The sequence below is a fragment of the Dunckerocampus dactyliophorus genome, chromosome 12, assembly GCF_027744805.1.
Source record: "Dunckerocampus dactyliophorus isolate RoL2022-P2 chromosome 12, RoL_Ddac_1.1, whole genome shotgun sequence".
In the NCBI taxonomy this organism is placed as follows: Eukaryota; Metazoa; Chordata; class Actinopteri; order Syngnathiformes; family Syngnathidae; genus Dunckerocampus; species Dunckerocampus dactyliophorus.
Genome location: NC_072830.1, coordinates 15,919,405 through 15,945,112, shown reverse-complemented (window position 1 = coordinate 15,945,112; position 25,708 = coordinate 15,919,405). Strand labels below are relative to the sequence as shown.

Below are 25,708 nucleotides of genomic sequence, written 5' to 3'. Positions count from 1 at the left end.
GCCTGGACATAACCAGGCTATGAGCTTAGCCTAAGTTACCATGGCGATACAGACGCTTTAAAAGAGATCTACCTTCGCTGAACACGCAAGTCTGGCTTTCCACTCAGCACAGCTCCCTAACCCACTAAACTCGCTGCGCAGAATACCCCCTTAGTGTCTCCAAATAGCTTCAAATGCATGTTTTAGGACTCTGGGAGAAGCAGCTAACGTGACAGTGTAGTTCACATGATGGACACAGGGTGTAAGTGTTGGTCAAAGAGTTGTCAATATAGGAGAAGCTTTTCCCCTATTTTATTCAAAGACACACAAGCTCCAGTCAAAGCAACATTTACATTAATTATTAATGAATTCAGAAGAGGCCCTTGTATAGAAATGAAGCTCAAACAAATATTGCACACATTAGGAGTTAATGTTTAATTTTTTTGTTGGGGCTCAAAGGAATCAGGTGTCTCAAGCGGAACAAGAAAAACTGAAGAGAATGCTGCCACATTGACCTTTGTACTTTTTGTGAAACTTTCACCCCTGGAGCATGCTGGGAAACAAACAGACAAACAAGCATGTGCATACACCTGGAGTAAAGAGTTGCTAATCCACTAGATAAACATAAAAAAAACCTTTAGTCACACTCTTCTTATTTCCTTTCAATGAGCCGGCACACATAGCTTTAGCATTTAAACTTAATTTAAGAGTGTGGATATGAAAAACAACAACCCAGCATAATACACTGATGTAACATATGCAAAATAACAAATATATAGGTCGATCTCCCCCTTAGCCGTTATTTAAATACGTATAGTACTGCATATTAATGGGGATAATATAATCAACATTGTAGGCTAATTTCGGGATTTGCTTTCATCATAAAGTAATAATCCATTTTTCAAATAAAACAAAAATAATCTATTACTTGATTTTCATTGGACAGCGACAATAAAAACAATGTGAATAAAGACATAAAGGTAAAGGAAATATTAAAGGACGTGGTCATATTTACAGAAGGACATCACAATAAGCCTTTCTTCAGATGGCGCTCTTTCCCCCCCCAATTCTTTAGGGTCGTCTTTGAAGTAATTTCCTTTGTGTGTCTTCCTGTCCCTGTCAGCGTGTTTGTCAATAAAACAGCAGAGTGGGCGTGGCTTTTGGGTGACACTTATTTTAATTGGCCTATGGGGCAGTTAGGGTTGAGGCCTCAACAGGTGTGAGAAGAAACGTGTCACGCGACCCGGAAGTAGCTTTCCAGTGATCGTTGCTGCGCTTGCAAGCGAGCTAAAATGTTTAGTTATGGTGTCTTCTAATGGTTAATTAAAGATTTGTGCGATTCAAACTATACAATGTAAGCAGTAAGATAAATAAGCATTGGGATAATTTTTGTTCAAGAATGAATGGAATTATTAGTTATCTTTTTGTGGGGATGGCGTTAGCAGGAGTGCTGCCTCCCACCTACTCATACGTGCTTATGTAACAGCGCACGCTCCCGTGTCAGATGAGGGGGCTCCTTCTCAGCTACGGACCATTACAAAACAAGGTCCCCCCCCACGCACAATCCCACGCCTTTTTCTCTTCCGTGGCCGGACTGCTTGGCAGCAGTAACTCGCTGTGTGGGAGACACCTGTGCCGCTAGCATCATCCGTCCGTGGCGCGAGCACGGAGGCGGTGCCGAGCGCGCTCCCGAAGCGAGCCAGAGTGAACCAGTGCAGCGAGAGAAGCCTCGGAAGGTAGACATACCGCTCCACTTCCTTCGTGTTTTATGTATTTTTCTTCTTGGACGTCTACCTCAGGGATCAGCGTTCTAACCGGATGTGGGTGCAGTGCCATGCCGACGACATGTTCGGGGGCCAAGAGGAGCTGCTGGCTTAGACCAGCAGAGGACACCCGCAGCAGGTAGGAAGGCTGCTTAGCGATCCTCCATCATAACACACACACACGTAGGTAGACACACTGCTGCAGTGCACAACCTAGGAGGCTTCAGGCTACTGTCTGTATTTGGTGGCCGGGGGGGTAGGCACAGCTGTTGCGTCGGTGCTGCAGGTCAGAGTCCACCCGCAGGGAACTTTCCCCAGTTAACAGAACCACTGACTACCAATTGGAACCTTCTGAGCTGGAACACAACTGGTCAGTGTGAAATGTGCGCAAAAGACTGCGCTGTTTGAGTGAAGGTCCGCTTCCTGTATCAAGTTATTATATAAATAAATATTTCCCGTAAAAAGAAAACCCAAGATTTATCAAAGTAACTAATAGAGATGAAAGTTGGACACCATTGTCCTGCTGGTGTGGTGTTGTGTGTAATACTGATACTGGGGTCAACACAGCTCATTTTACAACATGTCATAAACATTGTTTAAATACACTTTCCAGTAAAGAAAGCCTGCCTTTACAAAAAGAACTACATTGTCAATTAGTAACCTGTGTATGCGTTATACAGTGGAACCTCAGTTTTCATTAATCCATTCCAAATGGTAGGAATCCTACGAAAACTGAAACAATTTTTCCCATAGCACGCAAAGTAAATCCCACTCATCGGTTCCACGCCCCAAAATGTTAAAATGTAGAAAACAAGTAAAGACTTACGGTGTAAGTGGTCAAGCGGTGATGATGTCATAGAGGGGCGACGGAGCTGGGGAACAGTGACTTTCCAGGTGGAAGTTGAGGGACGTTTTGTAATAAAGACACAATAACATGACAAGACTGAGTCACCGACGTGTGGGATTCTTTGTTTGGCCACTCGAGTTAGCCGAATGACGTTGGAAAGCGGACGAGTTTGTGTAACATTCACGTTGGAGTTTGCCAAGTGAATGTGCCTTACTGGATGCCGTAGTATTTATTGTGTAAACCAGGGGTGTCCAAACTTTTTCCAGCGAGGGCTGCATCGTGAAAAATGAAAGGATAATAAATGAAAGGATACAAGGGCTACTTTGATTAAGAATTATTATGGTGAAAAAGCCTATATACAAACTTCAGTCTTTGCTCTTTTTGACACGTTTTTGCTGTTAAATTTTCCAAATATTTGTACTTTGATCTTAAATAATCTTTGTACATTTTCTTTTTGTAATATTATTACTTTATTCCCATAATAGTATGACTTAAACCACCCTAATTTTTAAAAAATTACAACTTTATTTTGTTTAGTTTGTTTCTCATAATATTGATTTCTATAAAATATATATTTTTTCAAATATATAAACTCTGTCCTACTAAAATTGTAATTTTTTTTTTATAATATGAGTTTATTCTCTTAAAATTAGAATACAACTTTTTCTGGCAGTATTTTGACATTCTTGGAAAATCACTGCTGGTTTTTCAATTCATTCATTTTTTTTTTTAAATTTTCAAACTCTTTCAACTTTCTTCTTGTAAATTTTCTTCTCGTAATTATTAATTTATTTCCATAATTTGACTTTATTTTTGTAACATAACTTGTTCCGTTTAAGAAAGAATTTTTTTTTCTTTAATAGTTCGTTATGCAACTAAAATGTTACTTTTCCTTATATTTTGCAATATAATATCATAAAATTACGACTTTTTCTCGTTAGAGTGCAACTTTTCTTCTCATATTTTCACTTCATACTTGTAAAAATGACTGGAGATTTTTCCATTTTTGCTGCAGCTCTTTTCTTCTTTTTTAGTTTTCATGTTACATTAAATTTTTAAAATGTGCTGTGAGCCAATAAAATACCAGCCGCGGGCCTCAAATGGCCCTCAGGCCGCACTTTGAACCCTCCTGGTGTGAACGAAGTCTCGGGAGATTCTCGTGAGATCCAAGATGGCTGAATAAACAAGCAATGCTGGGAGGAGTCTGTCCACCCTGTTATTAATACAACAAGGTTCAACATGCCAAAGGGTAAAATCCAACACTTGGTTATGTGAAATATAATCCGAATCGGGGAACATTTTTGGTCATTTGTTATGTTGGTTTGTTATTTGGTTACTTCTCAGTTCATGGAGGTACTCTCTTATCTACCTCTATTGCGTTCCTATGCTAGGATGTTTCACCACAAACCTTGGTACACATCTTTCGGTGACTGGCAAGTACGTGTCTGTAAAATTAAAGTAAGATTTGTTGGAAAACTTAAAATTAGCCATAAATCATGAAGCATTTGTCTGAAGATTATTATATTCAGAATTGACCTCAGAGCATGAAGAGCTGGTATCCCGAAGTATCGATATTTTAGTATCGAGCAGCACATTACAAGCGAAGTGTGCTCTCCTTAACGCATTTGTGGCAATTTGAAGGATTTTGTGCAACAGGAGTCAATATTTTCTCAACCAAATGATTCCGTTTAGGAGATTCAGAAAAAAGAGGGCAAGAATTTTGGCTGTGGCAGTTTGTAGACAACTTGCTGCCACGTCTGTTCCAAGGACGCGTGTGGTGGATGTCTGAGGCAGGGGTGAGACCCGAAAGCTGCCTCACTACCACCTTTTAAAAATAATTTTCGGATGAGAAGAAGAACTTGTAGCTACTTTATCCAAGTCTTGCGCGATAAACCATGCCCTTCAATGACTGTCTACATCATCATGAGTACCTTAAGCACGGCAATACATGCCTTTTGATGACGTATATGTCAGATATATGCAACCTGACTGTTCATACTGCAGTTACATCGCATACATATCTGATTTATATCCACATACGAATGAGACCTGAGTCGCATTTAAAAAAATCGGAATTGTGCTGTTCCCACTGACATGAAAAAAGGTGTGAGCAAAAAAATCGGAATTGACCTGCAGTGTGAACGTAGCCTAGGTGTCAGTGATGTTACTGTCATGTTGGGTGAGACACACAAGCACCAGACTTGATTGCCGGAACAACAAGCTTTTATTGCAGGTTTGACTCAACTCTGAACCCCGCCCGCCCCCACACAGCTCCTCTACCACCAGAACACACTTATAGAAACACACATGAGCACAACTTATTTATGTCTTAAATGTCTTATTTTCTCTTATTATGTCTACTATAATGGTTAATAGGAGTGTAAAGGTGACTATGGGGTGTTATTAAATACCTAGAGGGCGCTAATAATCTTTAAAACTGTATTTAGGAGGTTGTAAACAGGTTTTCTATGCTCTAACTACAAAATTTATAACAAAGAATCCTTGGAACCAATTAACCGTGATAAAGGAGGTATTACTGTAAAAACACATCCCTACATGTCAGACGTGAAGCAACTTCCTGGTCCACATGCCACCCCACGACAAACTTCTGGGGAAATTGATTGTGTAGTTTTCATGCAGGCCTTCTTATGAAGGATATATTTAGATGCTTGTTTCTTTTATGTATAGACAGCACTAGATAGCCGTAATTGACTATGGGTACAATTTGCAAACAATCAATTATTATGTTTTTAAATGTTATTTCTAAAGGGATGGGAGAATCTCTCTGAAAGTTCTGAACGCCTGTTTCCATGCCAGTGTTGTAATGAGGAGAGGAGGTGTGCCATTGCTGAGTTCTGCATGGGTGTGGCTCAACATCCCATAGCTCTTGTTCTTCTTCTCCAGGCCACAGACCAGTTGAGGGTAACAGCTCCCCTGCTGGTTGCAGCCAAGTAGTGCACTTTATTTTGGCCTCAATTGCTTGAAGACACGACACATGAAATTGACATATGATCCAGTTTGAAAGCGCCACAGAGAAGAGCAAACACGATGGATATCGTGTACAGTCTGCTGACACTAATGTACATATTGTGTGCTGAGTATTCACCACACTGTGTGCACCAACCAAAATAACTCCACCCACTGGAGAGTGCGAGGACGCCTGCATGATCAACAACGTACACTCGTTCCGAGCTGTGGAATGCAGTCAACACGAGCCGGGGAGGCGGTGGAGAAGAGACTGCCGGTTGCCATGGCAACCTCTCTCGTCCACAGTGACTGGATGCTCCTTTAGACTAAGGATGAGGTGGCAAGAGGAGGGACAAAGCAAGCCTCTGAAGGACCTTTTGACCAGAAGCTTTGACTCACTCCAATCTGCCCAAGATGATGTCATTGCAGCTAAGCCCCGCCCCCCTCCCCCTTTCCTCCTCATCAGCCGTAGTTAAACACAACCACATTTATTGTAGCCGAGTCACTATTCTACTAGCACAAGGAGGAAGGGGAGGTCATATGATCCCATAATCTTCTCCAAATCTGCCAGATTAACTTGATGTCATCTAACACGGCGTCAGTGTCACGGCGCAATCCGGGTGCGGCCTCCCTTGGCGTCACACCGGGCCACAGAGCAGGGCGATTAAGTGTAGCCTGATTAAATTGTGGACAATAAGGCGACAAATATTTAATCACCAGGCCGGACTCTCACTCTAGATGACAAGTTAATCCCAACACTGAATTTTCTGTTTCACTGCGAGCCCGTAAAGATAACATTTACTAAGAATGCTCTACAATCCTACACTGATGACTTCAACTCTTTTAGACTGCACTGCATTCAGACACATGGGTATCTATTCATTTCCACGCAACATGAGGTGCACTACTTAGCTGCCACCAGCAGAGGTGACATCACAGATGGAAGTTTGTTTTTTTATGTTGTTTTGTTTGCTTCAACTTAAGTAACATGTTTTTTCTTTCATATTTCAACTCTATGCTACTAAAATGAATTTTTTCCTCATAATATCACGAGTTTATTCTTTGACAACTGCGCCGTTTTTCTTTTTAGAATGCAACTTTTTTCTCTTATTCTAAAAGTACGGCTGTTTTTTTTCCACTTTTGATGATTTTTGTGTAATTTTCCAACTATTTCAACTTCCCTCATGTAAATTTTCTTTTTGTAATTATGACTTTATTCCCATAATCTTTTGACTACATTCTCGGAACATAACTTTTTGTGCACCCTAATTTTCCAAAAACTGCAACTTTATTCCTTGTTTTGTTTGTTTTTCATAATATTGTGAATAAAAAAAAAAAAATCTTTCTTTAATATTTCAACGTGATGCTACTAAAATGACATTATGCTTCCTCAATATTACAACATTAATCTTGTAAAATTACCGGGCCAATAAAAAAACAGCCGCGGGCCTGCCCAAGGCGTGTGAAAACACAACCCATAGGGGCCGCCATAAATGTCATTTACTGTCGCGTGAAAAAATTCTGACATCCCTTGGAGCTCAATATGCTCAGTACAACACTAGCATAGGAGCGGGAATTAAGTACATTCAGAGAAAAACAATTTCACCTGCTAAAAAAGAAGGAGCGTGTTTAATTTCATCAAACTCCTTCTTGTAAAAGTCTTTGTGACTAATCTAGCTTGTCGTCTGTGTTTATGCTTACAAACGTGTAGGCAGGCGTTTTTCCTGTCAAGGCACATGCGGTCGATGCAGGTTCCATAAACAGCCCAGATGGAGTAGGCTTGTCCTATTTCTCTCCTGCCAGCCCGCCATCAGATGTCTCCTATTTTATTTTTTTTGTGCGGCGCCTGATACTTATACTGTAAACGTGCCTTTCAAATGTTGCATCTTATCTCATCTTATCTTATCCCTTTCAGGTCTGAACTAGCTGAACCATACCTGTCCATATTTGAAAATAAGGGGCATTTTCTGGAAAATAAGTGAAATTGTGATCTTCGGCCACATTTTCAAATGTTTTTTTCTAGCGAACACGGCGTCACATCGTGTTACGACGTTCACTCACTGGCCACAATATTAGGTACACCCCACCTTGTAATGAGATCCAATGCAAAAGTACTACTGTTTCAAAAGTACTACCTTTTAAAATGATAGTAATGCTCAGTTTTGATTGATACTGTAGTAGAGATTTTTGAGATTCTTATTAATGCGTAACTGTGGTTTAGCATGCTCACATCTTTATGCCTGCTGGCACGTCCGGATTGTGTACATTGGATAAAAACTATGTACAGTACATTACACCTGTGTGTGTGTGTGTAAAATGTACATTTAATTGCTTTTTTTTTGTTGACATTATCATTTTTTTTTTCTAATATTCTCTGATTTTCCGTTGTCTTTTTTTTTAATTATTGAATTTTTGATGGGCCACACGGTGGTCTAGTGGTTAGCATGTCGGCCAACACAGTAACAGCCTGGAGATCGGGAAGACCTGGGTTCGATTCCCCCTTGGGCATTTCTGTGTGGAGTTGTATGCATGTTCTCCCCGTGTGTGCGTGGGTTTCCTCCGGGTACTCCGGTTTCCTCCCACATTCCAAAAACATGCATGTTAGGTTAATTGGTGACTCTAAATTGTCCATAGGTATGAATGTGAGTTTGAATGGTTGTTTGTCTATATGTGCCCTGCCATTGGCTGGCGACCAGTCCAGGGTGTACCCCGCCTGTCGCCCGAAGTCAGCTGGGATAAGCTCGAGCATACCCCCGCGACCCTAATGAGGATGAAGCGGCATAGAAAAAGGATGGATGGAATTTTTTATGTTCTTACTCATTTGGATGATTGTCTTTGTTTATGTATGTGTATATATATGATTTTTTATATTACTTTAATAGTTTGTTTATTTTGGTAGAACACTGCATCATACTTGGAGTTGATTGTAACATTCTAATATGTAATATCTAATATGCCATACACTGTTGTTAAAATAATAGACTAATATCAGTCAAAATTGCTCATTATTTTTCGTTGCAGCTCTTGTGTTTGATATAAGTCAGGGGTGTCCACACTTTTTCCAGCCAGGGCCACATAGTGAAAAATGAAAGGATGCAAGGACCGCTTTGATGTTTTGTAAAGAAACGCATGTAGATATGCTAAGAACTTATATATGTATGTATATATACATCTCTCTCTCTCTCTCTCTATATATATATAGATATAGATATAGATACTGTATATACCGGTATATAATATATAATTTCAACAATTTTTTTGTGATATATGTTAAGCCTATTATTAGTATCAAGTTTGCTCTTGTTTTTTCCCATTTTTGCTATTTTTTTTGTTTTTATTTTCCAAATATTTCAGCTTTCTTTATGACTTTTAACTATTATGACTTTATCCCCATAATATTTTGACTTATTACTATAACATTATAACTTTCCCCCAACCTCATTTTCTCAAGATTTACAACTTTATTTTGTTTTGTTTCTCATCATGACTTAAAAAAAAAAAATACTTTTTAAAAATATTTCAACTCCATGCAACTAAAATGACATTATTTTTCCTCATATTTCAAGTTCATCTGCAACTTCTTTTGTTAGAATGCAACTTTTTTTTATAGATGTTTTTTTATTTCTGCTGTTTTTGGAAATATTTTCAGCGTTCTTCTTGTAAATGTTTTTCTTGTAATTATGACGTTATTCTCATCATATTTTAAGTTTATTATAACTTTTTTCCACAGCCTAATTTTCCAAAAAATAGACATTTATTTGTTGTTTTGTTTGTTTTTCATAATATTACGACTTTCTCTTTTTTTCTTTAGCATTTCAACTTTCTTCTACTAAAATGATGCTTTTTTTTCCTCATAATATAATGCCGTTTCATCCATCCATCCATTTTCCTCCGCTTATCCGGGTCCGAGTCATGGGGCCAGCAGTCTCAGGAGGGAAGCCCAGACTTCCCGGTCCCCGGCCACCACTTGCAGCTCTACCGGTAGGACAACAAGGTGTTCCCAGGCCAGCTGTGATACATAATCCCTCCAGCGTGTCCGAGGTCTGCCCTGAGGCCTTCTCTCGGCTGTGCATGCCTGGAACACCTCACCAGGGAGGCATTCGGGAGGATCCAACCTTTTATCTGTTAATATTTTGGCTTTATTCTTGTAAAATTGCTCCTGATTGTTCATTTTTTGCTGTTGTGTGTGTTTTTTTTAATTTTCTTGTTAAATTATTATATTTTTAGAATGTGTCGCGGGTCAATAAAAAATAGCAGTGCCAGCAAATGGCACCCGGGCCGCACTTTGGACAACCCTGATGTAAGCATTGTGTGCAAATGTACCTTTGGCTACTACATTTAACTTCCATCCTGCATAAGTGTGTTGATAATAATGACTTCTTCAAAACTACTAGACATTATGTAATGCCGTGCATTGGACCCAGTGTGCATGCAGCATTTTGGTTCCAGTGCATGTTAGAGAGGAAGTAGTACGGGAGTGCACATAGCAGACCACCCGCTTACATTCTGCTGAGTCAGCAGGCTTTGTGGAAGCCTGTCAACAGCCAGCCAGCGAGGCTACAGGCCAATGGGCCAGCCCGGTGGGAAAGTTGTACTAACAGCCGGGGTCGGCACTGATGAGTCTATTCCCAGCGTTTTTTGATTAGAGAAGAGCTGATTCCACCAAAATTGGAGGGTTTCTTTAATTTAATGAACCCTTAAGTGGTTTTTGTGCCCTGAGTGGCCCTATTCATTGTTTGTCGCTAAGCTCTCATTGCATGGGAAGATTGTATAGAGGAACATTAAGGAGTCGGGTTTCACTATGGTAATGCATTCCTTCTGTTTGTTTACTGTAAATACAGAACAGACTTGTACTGTAGTAATGGAGTCATGCAGACAAAACTGTATGTCAGTTTTTGTAAAGGATAAGAAATGATAGTAGCACTTATTAGCCGCTAACTGTCAAATAGAATGATATCGAATGAAAGCTCACCTATTATGCAAAATAGAATTTTTAACTCCTTTAGTACCAAAATTGTAGTTATCCGTCGTTATAAACCCGAACGCCCTCTTCCAACAACGTATGCATACGTCTTTTGCGGGTTTTTTTTGCACGAGAGGCTAAAGAAAGTATGATGCAACTCCTCACAAATGGATTAGGCTTGAGAGGAATTTTTATGCCATAAAAACGGCTACTAGGTGGCAGGAGTGCATTTGATAAGAGCCGAGAAAGGAGAAGCACACATGGCAGGAAGAGGAAGCCCTTGCCTAAAAGCAGCTGTTACATTGCCTACTAGATGACCCCCCCCCCCCGCATTGTTGGAATATTTTAACACATGTACACATACAGTACGCACACACATGGTTCAGTTCTTGAACTATGAACTACTTGAAACATTGAACACAAGTCATTGGTTCATTCCATCCATCCATCCATCCATTTTCTATGCCGCTTCTCCTAATTAGGGTCGCGGGGTATGCTGGAGCCTATCCCCGCAGACTTTAATCAATTCCGGGTCAAAATTTTGTATTTTGCATGGTTACATTTTGATAAGGTTTGAGCACATGAGCACTGATAAATAGATAAATAAATAAATAGATATATAATAGTAATCATCCTACATGTCTTTTATTCCAGGCTGATGTTGGCATCCTTCCATTCGAACGGCTTGAATTTGAGCATCACTTTTTTTGTCCACTCACGATTGCTAAAAATGGCTTAAAATCTGCATATTAATTTCATACCGAATTGAAGGGGAAAGTTTAACAATCATGATAAAGCAGTATCTGAAGTACAAATATACGTACAACCAATGATAAAGCCACATTTTAGGGGGAATCCCCACTCACAGTGACAGGTTTTCACCGCTCTGCCGTACGGGGTTTGGAACACCAATATAAATGAAATCTTCAAGATTAAACACGCTTTATGTACAAAATAATCACCGAACGTACTTATTTCTTCATATGATGCACACAGAGCAATTACCAACCTCATGCTGTGTCTCCTTTATGCACCGTTCTCCCTGCGCCGTGAGGCATTCAGGCGCACTCGTAATTCTGAGTGTTAGGCGGTAATTGTTTTTTATTTTTATTCACGTACGCCCCATTACAATTGGCCTACCCATGGGGGTATACGTACCCCACTTTGGCAACCTAGGGTTTATACTGTGCATATATGCAACTGGGACTGGGTTCTCATCATTCACTTAAGAGTCGCTCAAAAGACCTGACTCATTCACAGCTCTACTCAAAAAATGCAGACTGCAACAAGTGAGTGATATTTAGTAAATAACTTCATTTTGTTCTATTTATACATGACTCTTGCATGTAGGATTATGTATGAAACACAAACTGTAATGGTAGTTGTAACATTTCCATAATTGTGTATCAGTTATCAATTTCTGCTAGAATTGTGCAGAATGTATGCCCTTAAAAAACTGTAAAACTGAATCGGGTGTTGTCTATTGCTGCTGTCTATTGCTATTTAAATTATTATTTTGTTCAATTTGCACGTTACAAAATGACATAAAAAGTAAAAGCCATTGTTTTTTTGACAGTTTTCCTATTTTAAGTACTGGTTGGAGCACCGGTGTCGGATAATATGAAACCATATCCAACCCTACCACAGGGTACAGCTTTGCAAAAAAAAGGCTTCTCTACATATCTTAAAATAAAACCCGGAATTGTGGAAAGAGCTCACATAGTTCTTATTCTTTCATTTGTTTTCTTTCTTTTCTTGGGAGAATGAACAGAATAAGATTTTCATTGCATGGTATAACTGCTATTGTACTATGCACATGACAATAAAACTCTCTTGAATCTCTTGAATAGCTATGCCGGTGTTGCTGACGTTTGTTTGCTCCTGCATGTCCCGCTTCTTAATGTTACGTTATATATTGTGATATATGACATCTTATTACATTGGACAAGTGCAGAGTTACATTGTACATGTAAAAAGTGGGTAAGGTGCACTATAGCACTTCTTGGAGACACACACTCTGTCAGAGACAAACACAGCTCATTAGTATTAAAGCTACAAACACACGTTCCCAGTAGAGCTTTTACTCAGTGCAGTTTTTAACTGTCTAAATTATTCATTAAAACAACCAAGTGGTGGACTAAATAAAACCTTTGCACAGTACTACAATTGTAATCCGGGAACTAAATAATACAATTTTCTAATTTCCCTTACTTATAATACCTGGTTTGCTGGTTAAAACAGACCCTCCTTTCTGACTATGCAGTCTAACAACGCCACATTCAAGTAGGCTCACGTCTGGCGGGCTCCATGCATCGCACATGCATCTTTCTCACACATTCTCCTCTCTTCGCCCACCCCTCCTCTCCCCTCCCACTCACGTTTTAGGCAGCGTGTGGTGGCAGAACAACAGCATCATGGAGGCTGGCTGCGTGGTTGCCGCGGTGATCGAGAATGCTGCCTCAGGACCCCAGGGGGAACCAGGATGTAGTCACGTCCTTGAGGGGTGAGATGATCTATTTTTGTCTGCCACTCATGACAGCTGAGCCCTAATTTCTTGTGTCTTATTGCAGTCGACTCCGAGACACACGCATGTTATTTATGCATGCATTGTCATCATTTAAATGCAATGCTTCTATGGCCATATCTCGTATTTCTTGCCATTAATGAGACTGCACGTTGACTAAGCAATGTGTGTCAGTGTTCTCATGTGACTGGTCGCATCAACCCGAATAATGACAAAGCCAAGGGCCGTCCCCTGCCACGTCTTTTTGTTGCTCATAAAAGTTGAGCGCATTGACGACCTCACCCTCTTTCTGCTGGAAGACACCGAGTCACGTTTTGAGTCAGGCTTTTGTGGCGCGCTGCCTTGTGGGTGGGCTGCCTTTATGAGCTGTCTGAATAGGTAAGCTTTGCTATGCTCCTCACACTCACAAAAAGCCATAGTGGTTGCACTTCCTCTCTTTTGCTCATGTACTGCTAATATTGTTCATGATCTTATCACATGTCTGATAACATGTTTTTCTGTGTCATGATGGGAGCTTGTGACACACACTGGGATGACTCACTAGCTCTCTCAGCTGTATGCTTTAGCATTGCAGTTTTATGTGGTGACAGCTCAATGCAAGAAGAGGGCTGAGGGGTAAAAATAGAGCAAGTTGAATAGGAGATAAATATCAGGCAAAAAACCGTGTTTACGGATTAACATATTTTCTGGACGATAAATTGCACTTTTTTCATAGTTTGGCTCCGAGGTGTCCAAACTACGGACTGCTGGCCAAATGCGGTCGGCCATCCATTTTTAACTGGCACATATCAAAATCCACCCATTCCTCCATCATCTTCCGCTTATCCGACGCCAGCAGCCTAAGCATGGCAGCCCAGACTTCCATCTCCCCGGGTACTTCTTCCAGCTTCTCCCCGCAGATGCCGAGGCGTTGCCAGGCTGCCTCCCCAGCGCAAGTGTCCGGGAGCCATCCTGATCAGAAGCCCAAGCCACCTCATCTGGCTCCCCTTGATGCAGAGGAGCAGCGGTTTTACTCAAGAGTTTCTCTGGAGGACAGTGCTTCTCACCTTATCTCTAAGGGAGAGCTCAGCCACCCTGTGGAGAAAACTCATTTGTCCCTTTGGTCACTACCCAAAGCTCATGACCATAGGTGAGGGTAGGAACGTAGTTCGACCAGTAAATTGAGAGCTTTGCCTTTCAGCTCAGCTTCTTCACCACAACGGACTGATGCAGAGTCCACATCAATCTTGCATTCCGTCCTTCCCTCACTCATGAACAAGACCCCGAGGTACTTAAACTCCTCCGCTTGGGGCAGGATCTCATCCCTGACCCAGAGATGACACTCCACCCTTTTTCCTGGTGAGAACCATGGACTTGGACTTGGAGGTGCTGATTCGAGCCACTTGGAGCCGCTTCACACTCGGCTGCGAACCAATGCAGTGCCCGATGGAGCCAGCAGGACCACATCATCTGCAAAAAGCAGAGACCCAATCCTGCAGCCACCAAACCCTCAACGCCCTGGCTGTGCCTACAAATTCTGTAATGAAATGTAATGAACAGAATCGGTGACAAAGGGCAATCCTCTCTGAGTCCAACCCTCACTGGAAACAAGTGTTTTTTGTAGACCATATTTGCTTATTCTTCATTTAGACCAGGGGTGTCCACAATGCAGTCTGAGGGGTCGTTGCCGGCCTACGGCTCTTTTTATTGGGCACAGCACATGGTAGTAATATAATAAAACAAAAAACTCCATCAAAAATGTGGAGAATAAAGCTAAAGGCACTATGTAAATAGAAGAGTTTACACTCAGCCATTTTGGTAGCATGTTACACATAAAGTAGGTGCACCACCATAAACTGTCCGGGCGGCTCTTCCGCTTTCCGTCTTTTTGTTCTGTTTTTTTTTTTTGTTCCGTCAGCATCGATTATTGACATTTGTGATTATTTCCCCCACCCCTAGTTGTAATCCATGCATACATGTAACAAAAGGAAGACGAGTATCAGTGGCTGTGCTTCAAGTAGCTTGCCTAATATCCACTTTATTGACTCTGCATGTGAGACATTCCATGATGCAGCTTGATTACTACTAGAACATTGTACACCTTCATACTTGCCCATTGCATGTAATCATGTCTCTAATTTGTCATTTAAAATGCCCTATTGACTAAAACAAAAAGAGAAAATATATATCTTTTTAATCCTTTAAATGTTAAAATATGTGAAAAAATGACCTGGATTTGCACCTTGATCAGGACTTGCATCGACATGTCATTCTTTTTTTCTTCCACCATACCCAATTACCTCCATGAAGTTCATTGGAAGCTGGTTAAGAAGTAGTTTTTGTATTATTCTCCTTGCTGAGATTTCTTTCTTTATTTCTAAATTCTTCATGTGCATCTTTGTTTTCCTGCAGAGACGTGGCACCATTCAGTCAGATGAACAAAGACAATGTCTTACCTCAAGCTACCAACAGCAGTCCTGCAGATGAGAGGCAACCACAGGACATGCGGGTATACACACACACACACACACACACACATACACACACACACAGCGACTCACACCTGCACATATCACAGCTCAAAAAAAGCTTAAAAAAAAAAAAGAGGCTACATTCATTCTGATCCAGGACATGTCACCACCATGTGATTTTGATGAACAGAAGGAGGAATGTCATAGATGTCTCATGAAAGTGAGCTCTTTCATTCAGGAAGTTCTTTATTAGTGTACTTTATTAATGAACTTCTTTACTAGTGTAGCGTTGCAACAATGAATCGATGATTAATCGATTATTTAACTAATTGGCAACTATTCTGGTATTCGATGAATCTTTTTTTTTATTTAAAAATGTAAATATCCTCTTGAGTTCAGCTGCACAAATAAGAATTTATTAATTTCCTTAGTCATCCACGAAAGCAGACATATTATCTTATTCATTTATTATCTTTTTTGTTTTAGGCAAAACAAGACATTCACGCACATCAGCTTTGACTTGGGAAAACAGTGATGGACATGTTTTGCCTCTTTTCTGACATGTTGTGGACCAAACCACTAACTGGTTGTGTTTAGTTCATATTGATTCGGTCCGTCCAGGGCAGGGTTGTCTTCCACTGAGGGCTGCATAAGAAAAAAAATTAAAGGATGCGGGGGCCACTAAACCAACCCATGTAGATATGCAGAGACTTATATGACTTTATATTTAAAAAATATTTAATTAAAAAAATGACTTTTTCCTTTAATATTTTCACTTTATGCAATTTTTTTTCTCTTTAACATTATGACTTCACTCTCTTAATATTTTGTCTTTATTCTTGCAAATTGCTGCTCTTTTTTCCATTTTTGCTGTTGTTTTTTATTGTCTTGTTTAATCGTGTTAGAATGTGCTGAGGGCCAATAAAAAAGCAGTCGTGGGCTGGAAATGGCACCAATCTCACACTTTGAGCACTTGGGGTCTAACTAAATTAACATTTTGGAGTGACCAAGAGACGGCCATGGCTTTAACCATTAGCAAACTAGTGAGCTAACTAGTTAGCCTTCAATTTATTTACTGTATTCTAAACTTTAAAGGTTTAAAACGAAGTGGGGAAGAAGGACAAAGAAGCCAAAAACTCACCAAATCCATCTGTGGCAGTCCAAATGTACTCGTCGCGGGCGTACGCAATGTATGGGAAGCACTGCTATAACATGAGTAGCGATATTTTTGTTTTCTGTCTGTATGCTATCTTGCAGTTGTGCGCTTACCCTGCTAATTGACAAACACACCCACAAAGAAAGCGTGCATTGACGTAATTTGATTACATAATGTGTGTGCAAATGTTGTATTTGTTGAATGGTTTCTTTGTGGTCAACATGAGCGTAGGGTCTAACCGCATGCTGCCGCTGTTTGACAGGTCAGGAGCGATGACGTCATAGAACGCCCGGCCGAGCCCCTGCTGCGGTCCTGCACCAGCACGGCGAGCATGAAGGTCAAGAACATGAAGAAGTAGGTGCTCCCTGCTATTATGAGCTGTAAACCAGGTCTCTTATCCAGGCCAGTGAGACGAAGAGCTATAAAATGATTGGCACAATAGTCTTAGGCATGCTCCGCCTCGCCTCACCAACCGCAACCCTCCCCACCCCGCCCCCCATCGCTCTGTCTTCCTTGTCGCCTCGTGTCCCCTTCCATCACAGCCTCGCTCTATGAAAAATGTGAAGTGATGCCGTTGTACTTTTCGTACTTTTAGATTGACGTTCCCCAGAGGTCACTTCCCCCGCCTCGAAGACTGTGCCCATTTCCACTATGAAACTGTTGACTTTGGGAACGTTGAGGTGAGCCCCCAAAAAACACTTCCGCTGCACAGTAACAGTACTGTTGAAATGAAACTTGGATATACTTTGGAGTAATCAGTGTACAGCTTGTATTGCAGTATAACTATAGTGGCCACAGCCATTGTTTTCTAAGTGACAACACAAGTGAATTGCAAGATATTTGTGTCTTACCTCCAGTCAAACATGGTGGTAGTAGTATCATGATACAGGACTGCATGAGCGCTGCCAGTACTGGGGAGCTGCGGTTCATTGATAGAGGCACTTTAAGGCTTTTTTTTTTTTTTTTTTTTTACATTTTTTGTCTTTGTAATATAGTATATTTTACTTTTTTTTATGTGAAAGAGCTTTCAAGCCCAGAAATACCATTTTTAATTTCTGATTTTATTTGACCCACTCCCACCGTGTGTTTGTGTATTAAGTCTTCTTAGTTCTAATCTCCTAATCCACGTATTAATTGGACAGTATAGCAAATAAAGTCATTTTATGAGTTTATATAGAAGAATTACACAGATTGAACTATGAACATAAATTGTGTGCCATACACTTTTATTGGACAACGGTGATAATATAAACTAGGGGTGTCCAAAGTGAGGCCCGGGGGCACATTCTAAAAATGTAATTTAACAAGAAAACAACAGGGGCCGCACAATGGCCTAGTGGTTAGCATGTTGGCCACAGTCAGGAGATGGGGAAGATCTGGGTTCGAGTCTCTGTTGGGCATCTCTGCGTGCGTATTCTTCGGTGTACTGCGGTTTCCTCCCACATTCCAAAAACATGCACGTCAGGTTAATGCGAGTGTGAATGGTGCCCTGCGATTGGCTGGCGAGCAGTCCAGGGTGTACCCCTCCTCTCGCCCGAAGTCAGCTGGGATAGCAGCGTGCCCGTGACCCGAGTGAGGATAAGCGGCATAGAAGATGGATGGAAGAAAACAACAGCAAAAATGGAAAGTGAAAATATGAAGAGAAAAGAGTTAATAGTTAATTTAACGAGAAAAAGTCGTAATTTTACAAGAGTAATGTTGTAATATTATGAGGAAAAATGATGTCATTTTAGGAGCATAAAGTTGAAATATTAAAATGAAAAACACAAAAACAAATTAAGTTGTAATTTTTGGTAAATTACGTTGAGGAAAAGTTTTTATGTAACGAAAATAAAGTCAAAATATGAGCAGAAAAAAGTAATATTCTAAAGAGAAAGAAAGTTTCAACTTTACAAGAATAAACTTGTAATATTATGAGGGAAAATATTGTCATTTTAGTAGCATAGAGTTGGAATATAAAAAAACATCATTTTTTAAAAGTTGTAATATGAAAAACAAAACCAAAATAAAGTTGTGATTTTTGGAGAATTACTTTGTGGAAATTGTTTAAAAATATAGTAATAAAGTCTGAATATTTTGAGAATAAAGACATAATATTACCAGAAGAAAATGTATGAAGTTTAAATATTTGGGAAGAAATGGGGAAAAAAGAGACTACCTAAGTTCATACTTAGAACACACTTTTTCATATAGTTTAAATATAAATATAATTTTTTTATATTTATATATAAATAATTTTAATAATATATGTAACTCTTTTGCATATTGCTTTACAAAATATCAAAGTGGTTCGTGCATGCATTTTTCATTGTGTGTCCCTCCCTGAAAAAATGTTGCACACCCCTGATATAAACCATCCAAAACCTTTTCACCTCAGAGCTTTCAAAAGAACCCTAGCGGTTTCAGCTGACCCTCAGGGCTTTGTGACGTATATTTAAATTCCACACTGGTAACACTCTATTTGCATGCTGATGTTGCATTCTGTTAAGCTGATATTTGCATTCACCTCAAAGGCTCTGCTCTTCTCTCACATGCTAGCAGGCGTACCTTTTTAAAACTGTCCCAATTCAGTGGTTGCATTACACGGAGGATGCACTGGAAGGATGATTACGTTATAACGCCACACAAAGGATGTGTCTATTTAAAGGCTATTTCAACTAAGCATCGCGACGTAAGGGTCAGCTGAGGTGGAAGCATGTGACGCAAGCAGGAACGCCCCTGAAGGCTAGGCTGTTCTTTTCAACAAGGGTTGACATGCGGAGCGTTGCCTGCATAGACCACGTCAAGGGCCTCTGAACTAGGACATTGCTTTAGTCAAGTTAGATGAAAGTAGTTGGATAATAGTCCCACTGTCGGCCACAGTGAGGGCACTGGGGCTGGTTATTGCACAAGCTAGTAAAACTGCCATGACTCTGGAGTTGACACTGTTTATTGAAGCCGCCAGCTACCAGTATTAAGGACGCTACATGTGCAATTTGTCCCTCTTTAGCAAGTGCAACAAAGCTAACAGGGGACTCGGGGATGTGTCAGTCAAGGTACCATCACCTGTGTGGGGGAAGTGTGGTGCCTCGGGGTTGTTAAGTTCATGGAGTAGCATAACAAGAGGTGGTGAGGCAGACGTGGCTGCTCAGTCAAGTGTGCAAGCATCTATTAAGCGGCTGGTTAACTTCCTTGAAGTTTCTCTTCTTTGCCAGCAGAGGGCAGCAGTTGTGTTGCTGCAGAACCTGATGCCGCCATAGTAGTGGAAAGTGAAAATGCTCTAACTGAAGAAGCGGAGGATGAGGCTGGAACTCTTCACTTACTGTCAATATGCCAGCGTGCATTGCAAACTCAACACTGTGCAGACACCAGTGTGATGTGACTGCTGCCAGACTGCAGCGTGGGGGGAAGGGGGATGCACGGATCAAGTCTCATGTATCCTAATCACCAAACCGCACAAGGACAGCAAGGGCAGACTCTGCGTGATCCCGCTGGAGATGAGCTCCAACCTCCTGTCCAGCCTTGAATGCAATCGACCAGTGATGCTTTGCATGGCTCCCTGTCCGTTCAGGTTTTTTGCAGCTTTGCTCGAGATGAGCTCCTGTGTTCCAGTCGAGCCCGTTTGCTGCCAAGCCGCCTTTTGTGGCCAGAGAAACAACCGCCGTTTAGAGGAGGGGAGGCAGGGATGAGCAAGACGGGTAAGGGAGGAGGGGGGAGGGGGATGTTGGAGGCAGCACAGAGGAGAGGGGATTGAAAAAGGGGGTAAGACACAGTGGGAAGCATCCTCACCTCATGCGTTGTCCATTGTCGGTCCAGCTAGTGAGGTGCTTCATTCAATTAAAAGACGTTATTTTGCTTTTTGGAGCTTTGTGGAGGTCCAGGACAAAGGTAGAGACGCTTAGTGCCAGGTACTGTACACGTGTGTTGGTCTGCTGCATGCTTTGTGAGCAAGCCTTTGTGATGATTATTATGCATGCAGCTTCAATCATAAAGTTTCAGCTCTGACTTCCTAGCTTCCTTAATTTCTCTGTGAATCATCCATGGCTCTTACCATTGTTGATGATCTGTCTAAATACTCAGATTAAGCAATTGTTTATCACGTCAACTTGCATTGCATTATGTTGGTGGAAAAAAAAGCAGTTTAATTGACATTTAGACATGCAGGTAGTGTGATTCTGTAAAGGAGTTCCAGATTTGGATTATTTGGTCTTGTCTAGGGATGTAAACCTCTTTGTGATAGACGATTCGATTCAAATCTAGATAGACAGGTTACAATACGATTCAACGACTTCAAAAACAGCGCGACTCGATGCGATATGATGCAGTGGACAACATATGATTTGATTCGATTCAACGGTTAATGTTTGTTGATGTAGACATTAATCTTACATTATAAAACAATGGCTCTGTTGGTCTGTTTGGTCAAGTTTTGCACCCTTCTTGTATAATCCAGACGTTCCAAATTTATTTTTTTGCTGATGTGTTGAAAGTATTTCGTGGTGACTAGCTAGCTAGCTAGCTCGCCTGCTACTATTAACATCCATTCTCATGTTTAAAAGACGCTGTCAACCGATTGCTTCTCTTGCGATACCCAGTGCATGTCTCCACAATCAATTCATCTAAAGATTTGATTCTTATCGATACAGGAGGCTGCTACCGGCGCAACCAAATTGTTCCGTTTTCAAACCGGATATCTGGTCGCATCGGTTTATCCTTCGCAACCTTAGTTTTGGCTGAGGTCTGCGCTCCAGTGCATTTCCAGTTAATTCAAGCAAGTTATAATTCTTTTTTGGTGAGCAAAAGTACACAAAAGCTATTACATTTTGGTGAAGATCTGGATAAACGTACAGATTAAGAATTTGTTGAAAGATTTTTAAAATAAATCTGGCAACTGGGTATTTATGAATGTATACCATTTGGTGTTGATTGTGAGGACATGTATGTTTTCAGAACTGGTGTTTGTTAGCAGGATGCAAAACTATTTTCCATAAAACTTGGTACAAGGATGGGGCACAGTGCAAAGAAGAATCCCTTCAATTTTAGTGCATATCCAGATAAATATGCACATTTCTATTTACATTTTTTGAATGCATTTTCCTTAATTTCTCATATGCAGGAGGTGGGCATGTGTGAAGGTGTCCTGTTTGGTGCTCTTCCAATTTGGGGTTGAAGTGCAATTTAAAAAAATGTAAATCTAAAAAAAAAAAAAAAAAAATTCAAACTGTTTTTTTTCCCCCTTTTTTTAAACATCACATATGGTATTTTTATTTCTTGCATATTTTCTCATTAAAAAACCCAACTCAAATCTAACAAAAAATGTAAACTTATTTTGGGTTTTTTCCGCCTTTTTTAACGTCACATTGGGTTGTAATTTTATATCTTGCATATTTTCTCATAAAAAAAAACAACTCAAATCTAAAAAAATAAAAATTCAAAATTCAAATTGATTTAGTTTTTTTGTCACCATCTTCTCTTCAGTGCTTTAATGCCACCAATCTGTTGGAAAAAACAAACAACAACAAAAAAAACCCAAAATATATATATTATGATATATATATAAATTTATAACCATCGACAGTCTCATTCCAGCCTTCATCAGCCTATTCCAGTCTAACGCATTAAAGCAGTAACTGGGTCGCTGTGTGTTGTGTAACAAGCAGATCTCAATGTGCTGCAAGCCGTTATAAATAACAAGAAGTTCCCTCGACTCCTTCCTCACTAACATCTGCCAATGTATTCCCAGACCCCTTCTTTTTTTTGGGTACAGAACCTCGCTAAAGAGGACTTTGGGTTTGAGCAGCGTAAAAAATAAATCCAAGCTAGAGCACTGCCTCAAAGCGCTCATATATTGCAGCTTATACTGTATAATGAATTATACATGTCATACTGCACGACTGATGAATAGAGCATGATCCATAAGGGTGACTATGAAGACAGTGATGAAAGCTGGCATATGAAAAAAAACACTGAGATTATTTTGTGTTATGTGTTCGTGCAGCGCACTGTGAATGTGGTTTTAATAGAGGCGGGACATGGTGTTTTCTGATTCTTCAGGTCACATCCACATTGGATGCCGTATCAGTCTCATCAATTATTTAGAACCCGAGCTCCCCTAATATCACCCCACTTCTCTGGTTCTTTCTTAGCTGGCCTTTGCAGAGGGGCAGAGTGAAGGACCAAAGGCGGGCCAGGAGTCCAAAGAACTGCTCTTTCTCGTCCAGATCACCTGCCAGGTACTCCTCCTGAGTCCTCTATTTCTCCTCAAACTTGTTTAACACTTTTTTTTCTCATGCAGGCTCGAAACTGGCTGGTGAAGAGATCCTACGAGGACTTCCGCGTGCTGGACAAACATCTGCACTTGTGCATCTATGACCGCCGCTACTCACAACTCACTGAGCTGCCAAAATACGACCCAGTGAAGGACACAGCTGAGGTACAGTGGAGCTGCACTTTTTATCACCGTCATTATGAATGAACATACACTTATTAGGCACACTTGCACAATCTAACGAAAGCTGCACCAAAAATCTGCCTTTATTTTACATTTGCACAGTTTGGTTATTTGGCTACATCAGGAGGGCAAAATATTAGAAACAGCTCACCATACGATGCCGTAAACCACACGTATGTTAAGTGTGAGGTATCTGACAATGCCAATTAAAATGGATAGGTGTACCTAATGCTGTGTCTAATGAGTGTCTTAACACTAATAGTGTTTCCTTTCAGTCAGTAACCAAGATGTTGGCCACCTACTTGTCCCGCTTCTCAGCCATCGCTGACAACAAGATCAACTGTGGTCCAGTTTTAACATGGATGGAGGTAATATAGCCTCTACTTACAGTATATTTAAACATTTGTCAACATGATTTTCCATCTAAAAGCAATATGTGGATTTTAGTCCAATCTACTTTTGTCGAACTGGGAAATTGTCTCCAGTAAAAGCTTGTGTTTATAGGTTGACAACAAGGGCAACCATCTTCTGGTGTCCGAGGAGGCGTCCATCAATGTCCCTGCAATCGCCGCCGCCCACGTCACTAAACGCTACACAGCTCAGGCCACCGACGAGTTGACTTTTGAGGTATCGTCTCTCGCATACAGTTGGAAGAAAAAGTATTTGAACCCTTTGGGTTTCTGCATAAATAGGTCATAAAATGTCGTCAGATCTTCATCTAAATCACATGAATGAAGACACCAAGTCTGCTTAAACTAATAATACCACACAAACAATTATATTTTTTATTGAAAATAACATGTAAACAGTCACAGGACAGGGAGGAAAAAGTAAGTAAACCTCTCGGCTAGAGATTCCCCAAGAGTTAACCAGTCGGATGTGAGCCAACCTGAAGTCCAATCAATGATACAAGATTAGAGGTGTGGCGTACAGCTGTTCTGGCTGCTAAAAAACACACAGCATTGTCTCTTGCATAATGTGTACCATGCCTTGCTCAAAAGAGCTCTCAGAAGACCTACGATTAAGAATTGTTGAATTGTAGAAAACTGGAAAAGGTTACAAAAGTATCATCAGTCCACAGTTAGACAAATTGTCTGTAAATGGAGTAAGTTCAGTACTGCAAGAACACAGTGCAGAATGCTCAATGATGTAAAAAAGAACACTAGAGTGTCAGTTGAAGACTTCACTGGCAAATGCAAACATCTCTGTTGACAAATCTAGCATACGTAAAACATGAAGCAAGAATGTAGGTCATGGCAAAACACCAAGGAGGAAACCGTTGCTATCTAAAATCAAAACATTGCTGCATGTTTGAAGTTTTCGAAAGAGCACTTGGATGTTCCACAGCACTACAGTCGTCCCTCGCTACATACGTGGTTCAGTTATTGCTCCCTCGCTTATTCGCGATTTTTGAAAAATTCCTTAATTAATGATTGCTCTTTCCTGGTCGAGTATGGCCTATTATTAGTCAAAAAATATTGAAATACAAGTTATATGTAGTACTTTGGTCACTAGGTGTCGATAATGTCCCATTATTGAGACATGACATTGGATTACCATCACACTACATACAGTATAGTCAACCATGGCATGTCCAACATGATAGAGTGAAAAGAAGCTCTCCTTCAATTCAGTGTGGAAGTGGTAAGTTTTTGGCTTCTTTGTCCTTCTTGCCACTCCGTTTTAAACCATTTTTTAAGGTTAGAATACAGTAAATAAATCGAAGGCTAACTAGGTAGTTTGCTGCCTTGCTAATGTTTAAAGCCATGGCAGTCACTTGTGTCCCTGCAGGGATCCCGTGACCTGCTCATTACAGTTGAGCAATGTGGTGTAAACAAAAGAACAATAGGAGTGTAAAGGTGACTATAGGGGTGTTATTCCATGTCTACAGGGCTGCAATAATGGTCAAGGTTGTATTTAGAAAGTCATAAACAGGTTATCTATGCTCAACCATGAAAATATTCCATTTATTAATATTGAATCCTACTTGTTTGGAAGCAATTAACGGCGATAAGCAGGGGATGACTGTACTGGCAAAATATTCTTTGGACAGATGAAACCAAAGTTGAATTTGGTTTGAATCAAAGTTGAGAAACACAGAATGGCAAGTGTGGAGAAAAAATGACACAGCACACCAACACCAAAACCTTACCCCAACTATGAAGCATGGTGGGAGGAGCATAATGAGCGTGCTTTGCTGCCTCAGGGCTTGGACAGCTTGCTATCATCACTGGAAAAATGAATTCACAGGGTTTTCAAGATATTTTGCAGAAGAACTTGAGGCCATCTGTCCACCAGTTGAAGCTCAAAAGAGGATGGGTGTTCCAACAAGACAATGATCCAATACACAGAAGCAAATCAACAACAGAATGACTTCAGAAGAAGAAGGCGCGACCAATTATTAAATCCTTCCTGTCAATGTTTACATTTTATTTTCAATTTTAAAATAGGAAAGCATACAATGATTTGTGTGCTATTAGTTCAAGCAGACACTGTTTATTCTTGTGATTTTGATGATCAGATTACATTTTATGACCAATTCATGCAGAAATGTAAGAAATTACAAAGGTTTGTGTCTTCATTCAAATTAGAACATACTGTATAAAACCCTTCATTGGGTAACCAAATA

General features: G+C 40.4%; 1 protein-coding gene across 1 annotated transcript in view; it reads left to right on the top strand.

Annotated features, from left to right (window-relative positions):
• The first annotated feature begins 1,472 nt into the window (after positions 1-1,472).
• arhgap32a (Rho GTPase activating protein 32a) overlaps positions 1,473-25,708 on the top strand; it is a 38,296-nt gene continuing 14,060 nt past the window's right edge. Inside the window, 9 exon segments of the mRNA XM_054795342.1 lie at positions 1,473-1,881; positions 12,905-13,022; positions 15,435-15,531; positions 16,912-17,003; positions 17,245-17,329; positions 22,775-22,861; positions 22,924-23,061; positions 23,355-23,447; positions 23,584-23,706. Of these exon segments, the coding sequence (XP_054651317.1) occupies positions 12,934-13,022; positions 15,435-15,531; positions 16,912-17,003; positions 17,245-17,329; positions 22,775-22,861; positions 22,924-23,061; positions 23,355-23,447; positions 23,584-23,706 (804 nt within the window). The 5' untranslated portion in view covers positions 1,473-1,881; positions 12,905-12,933.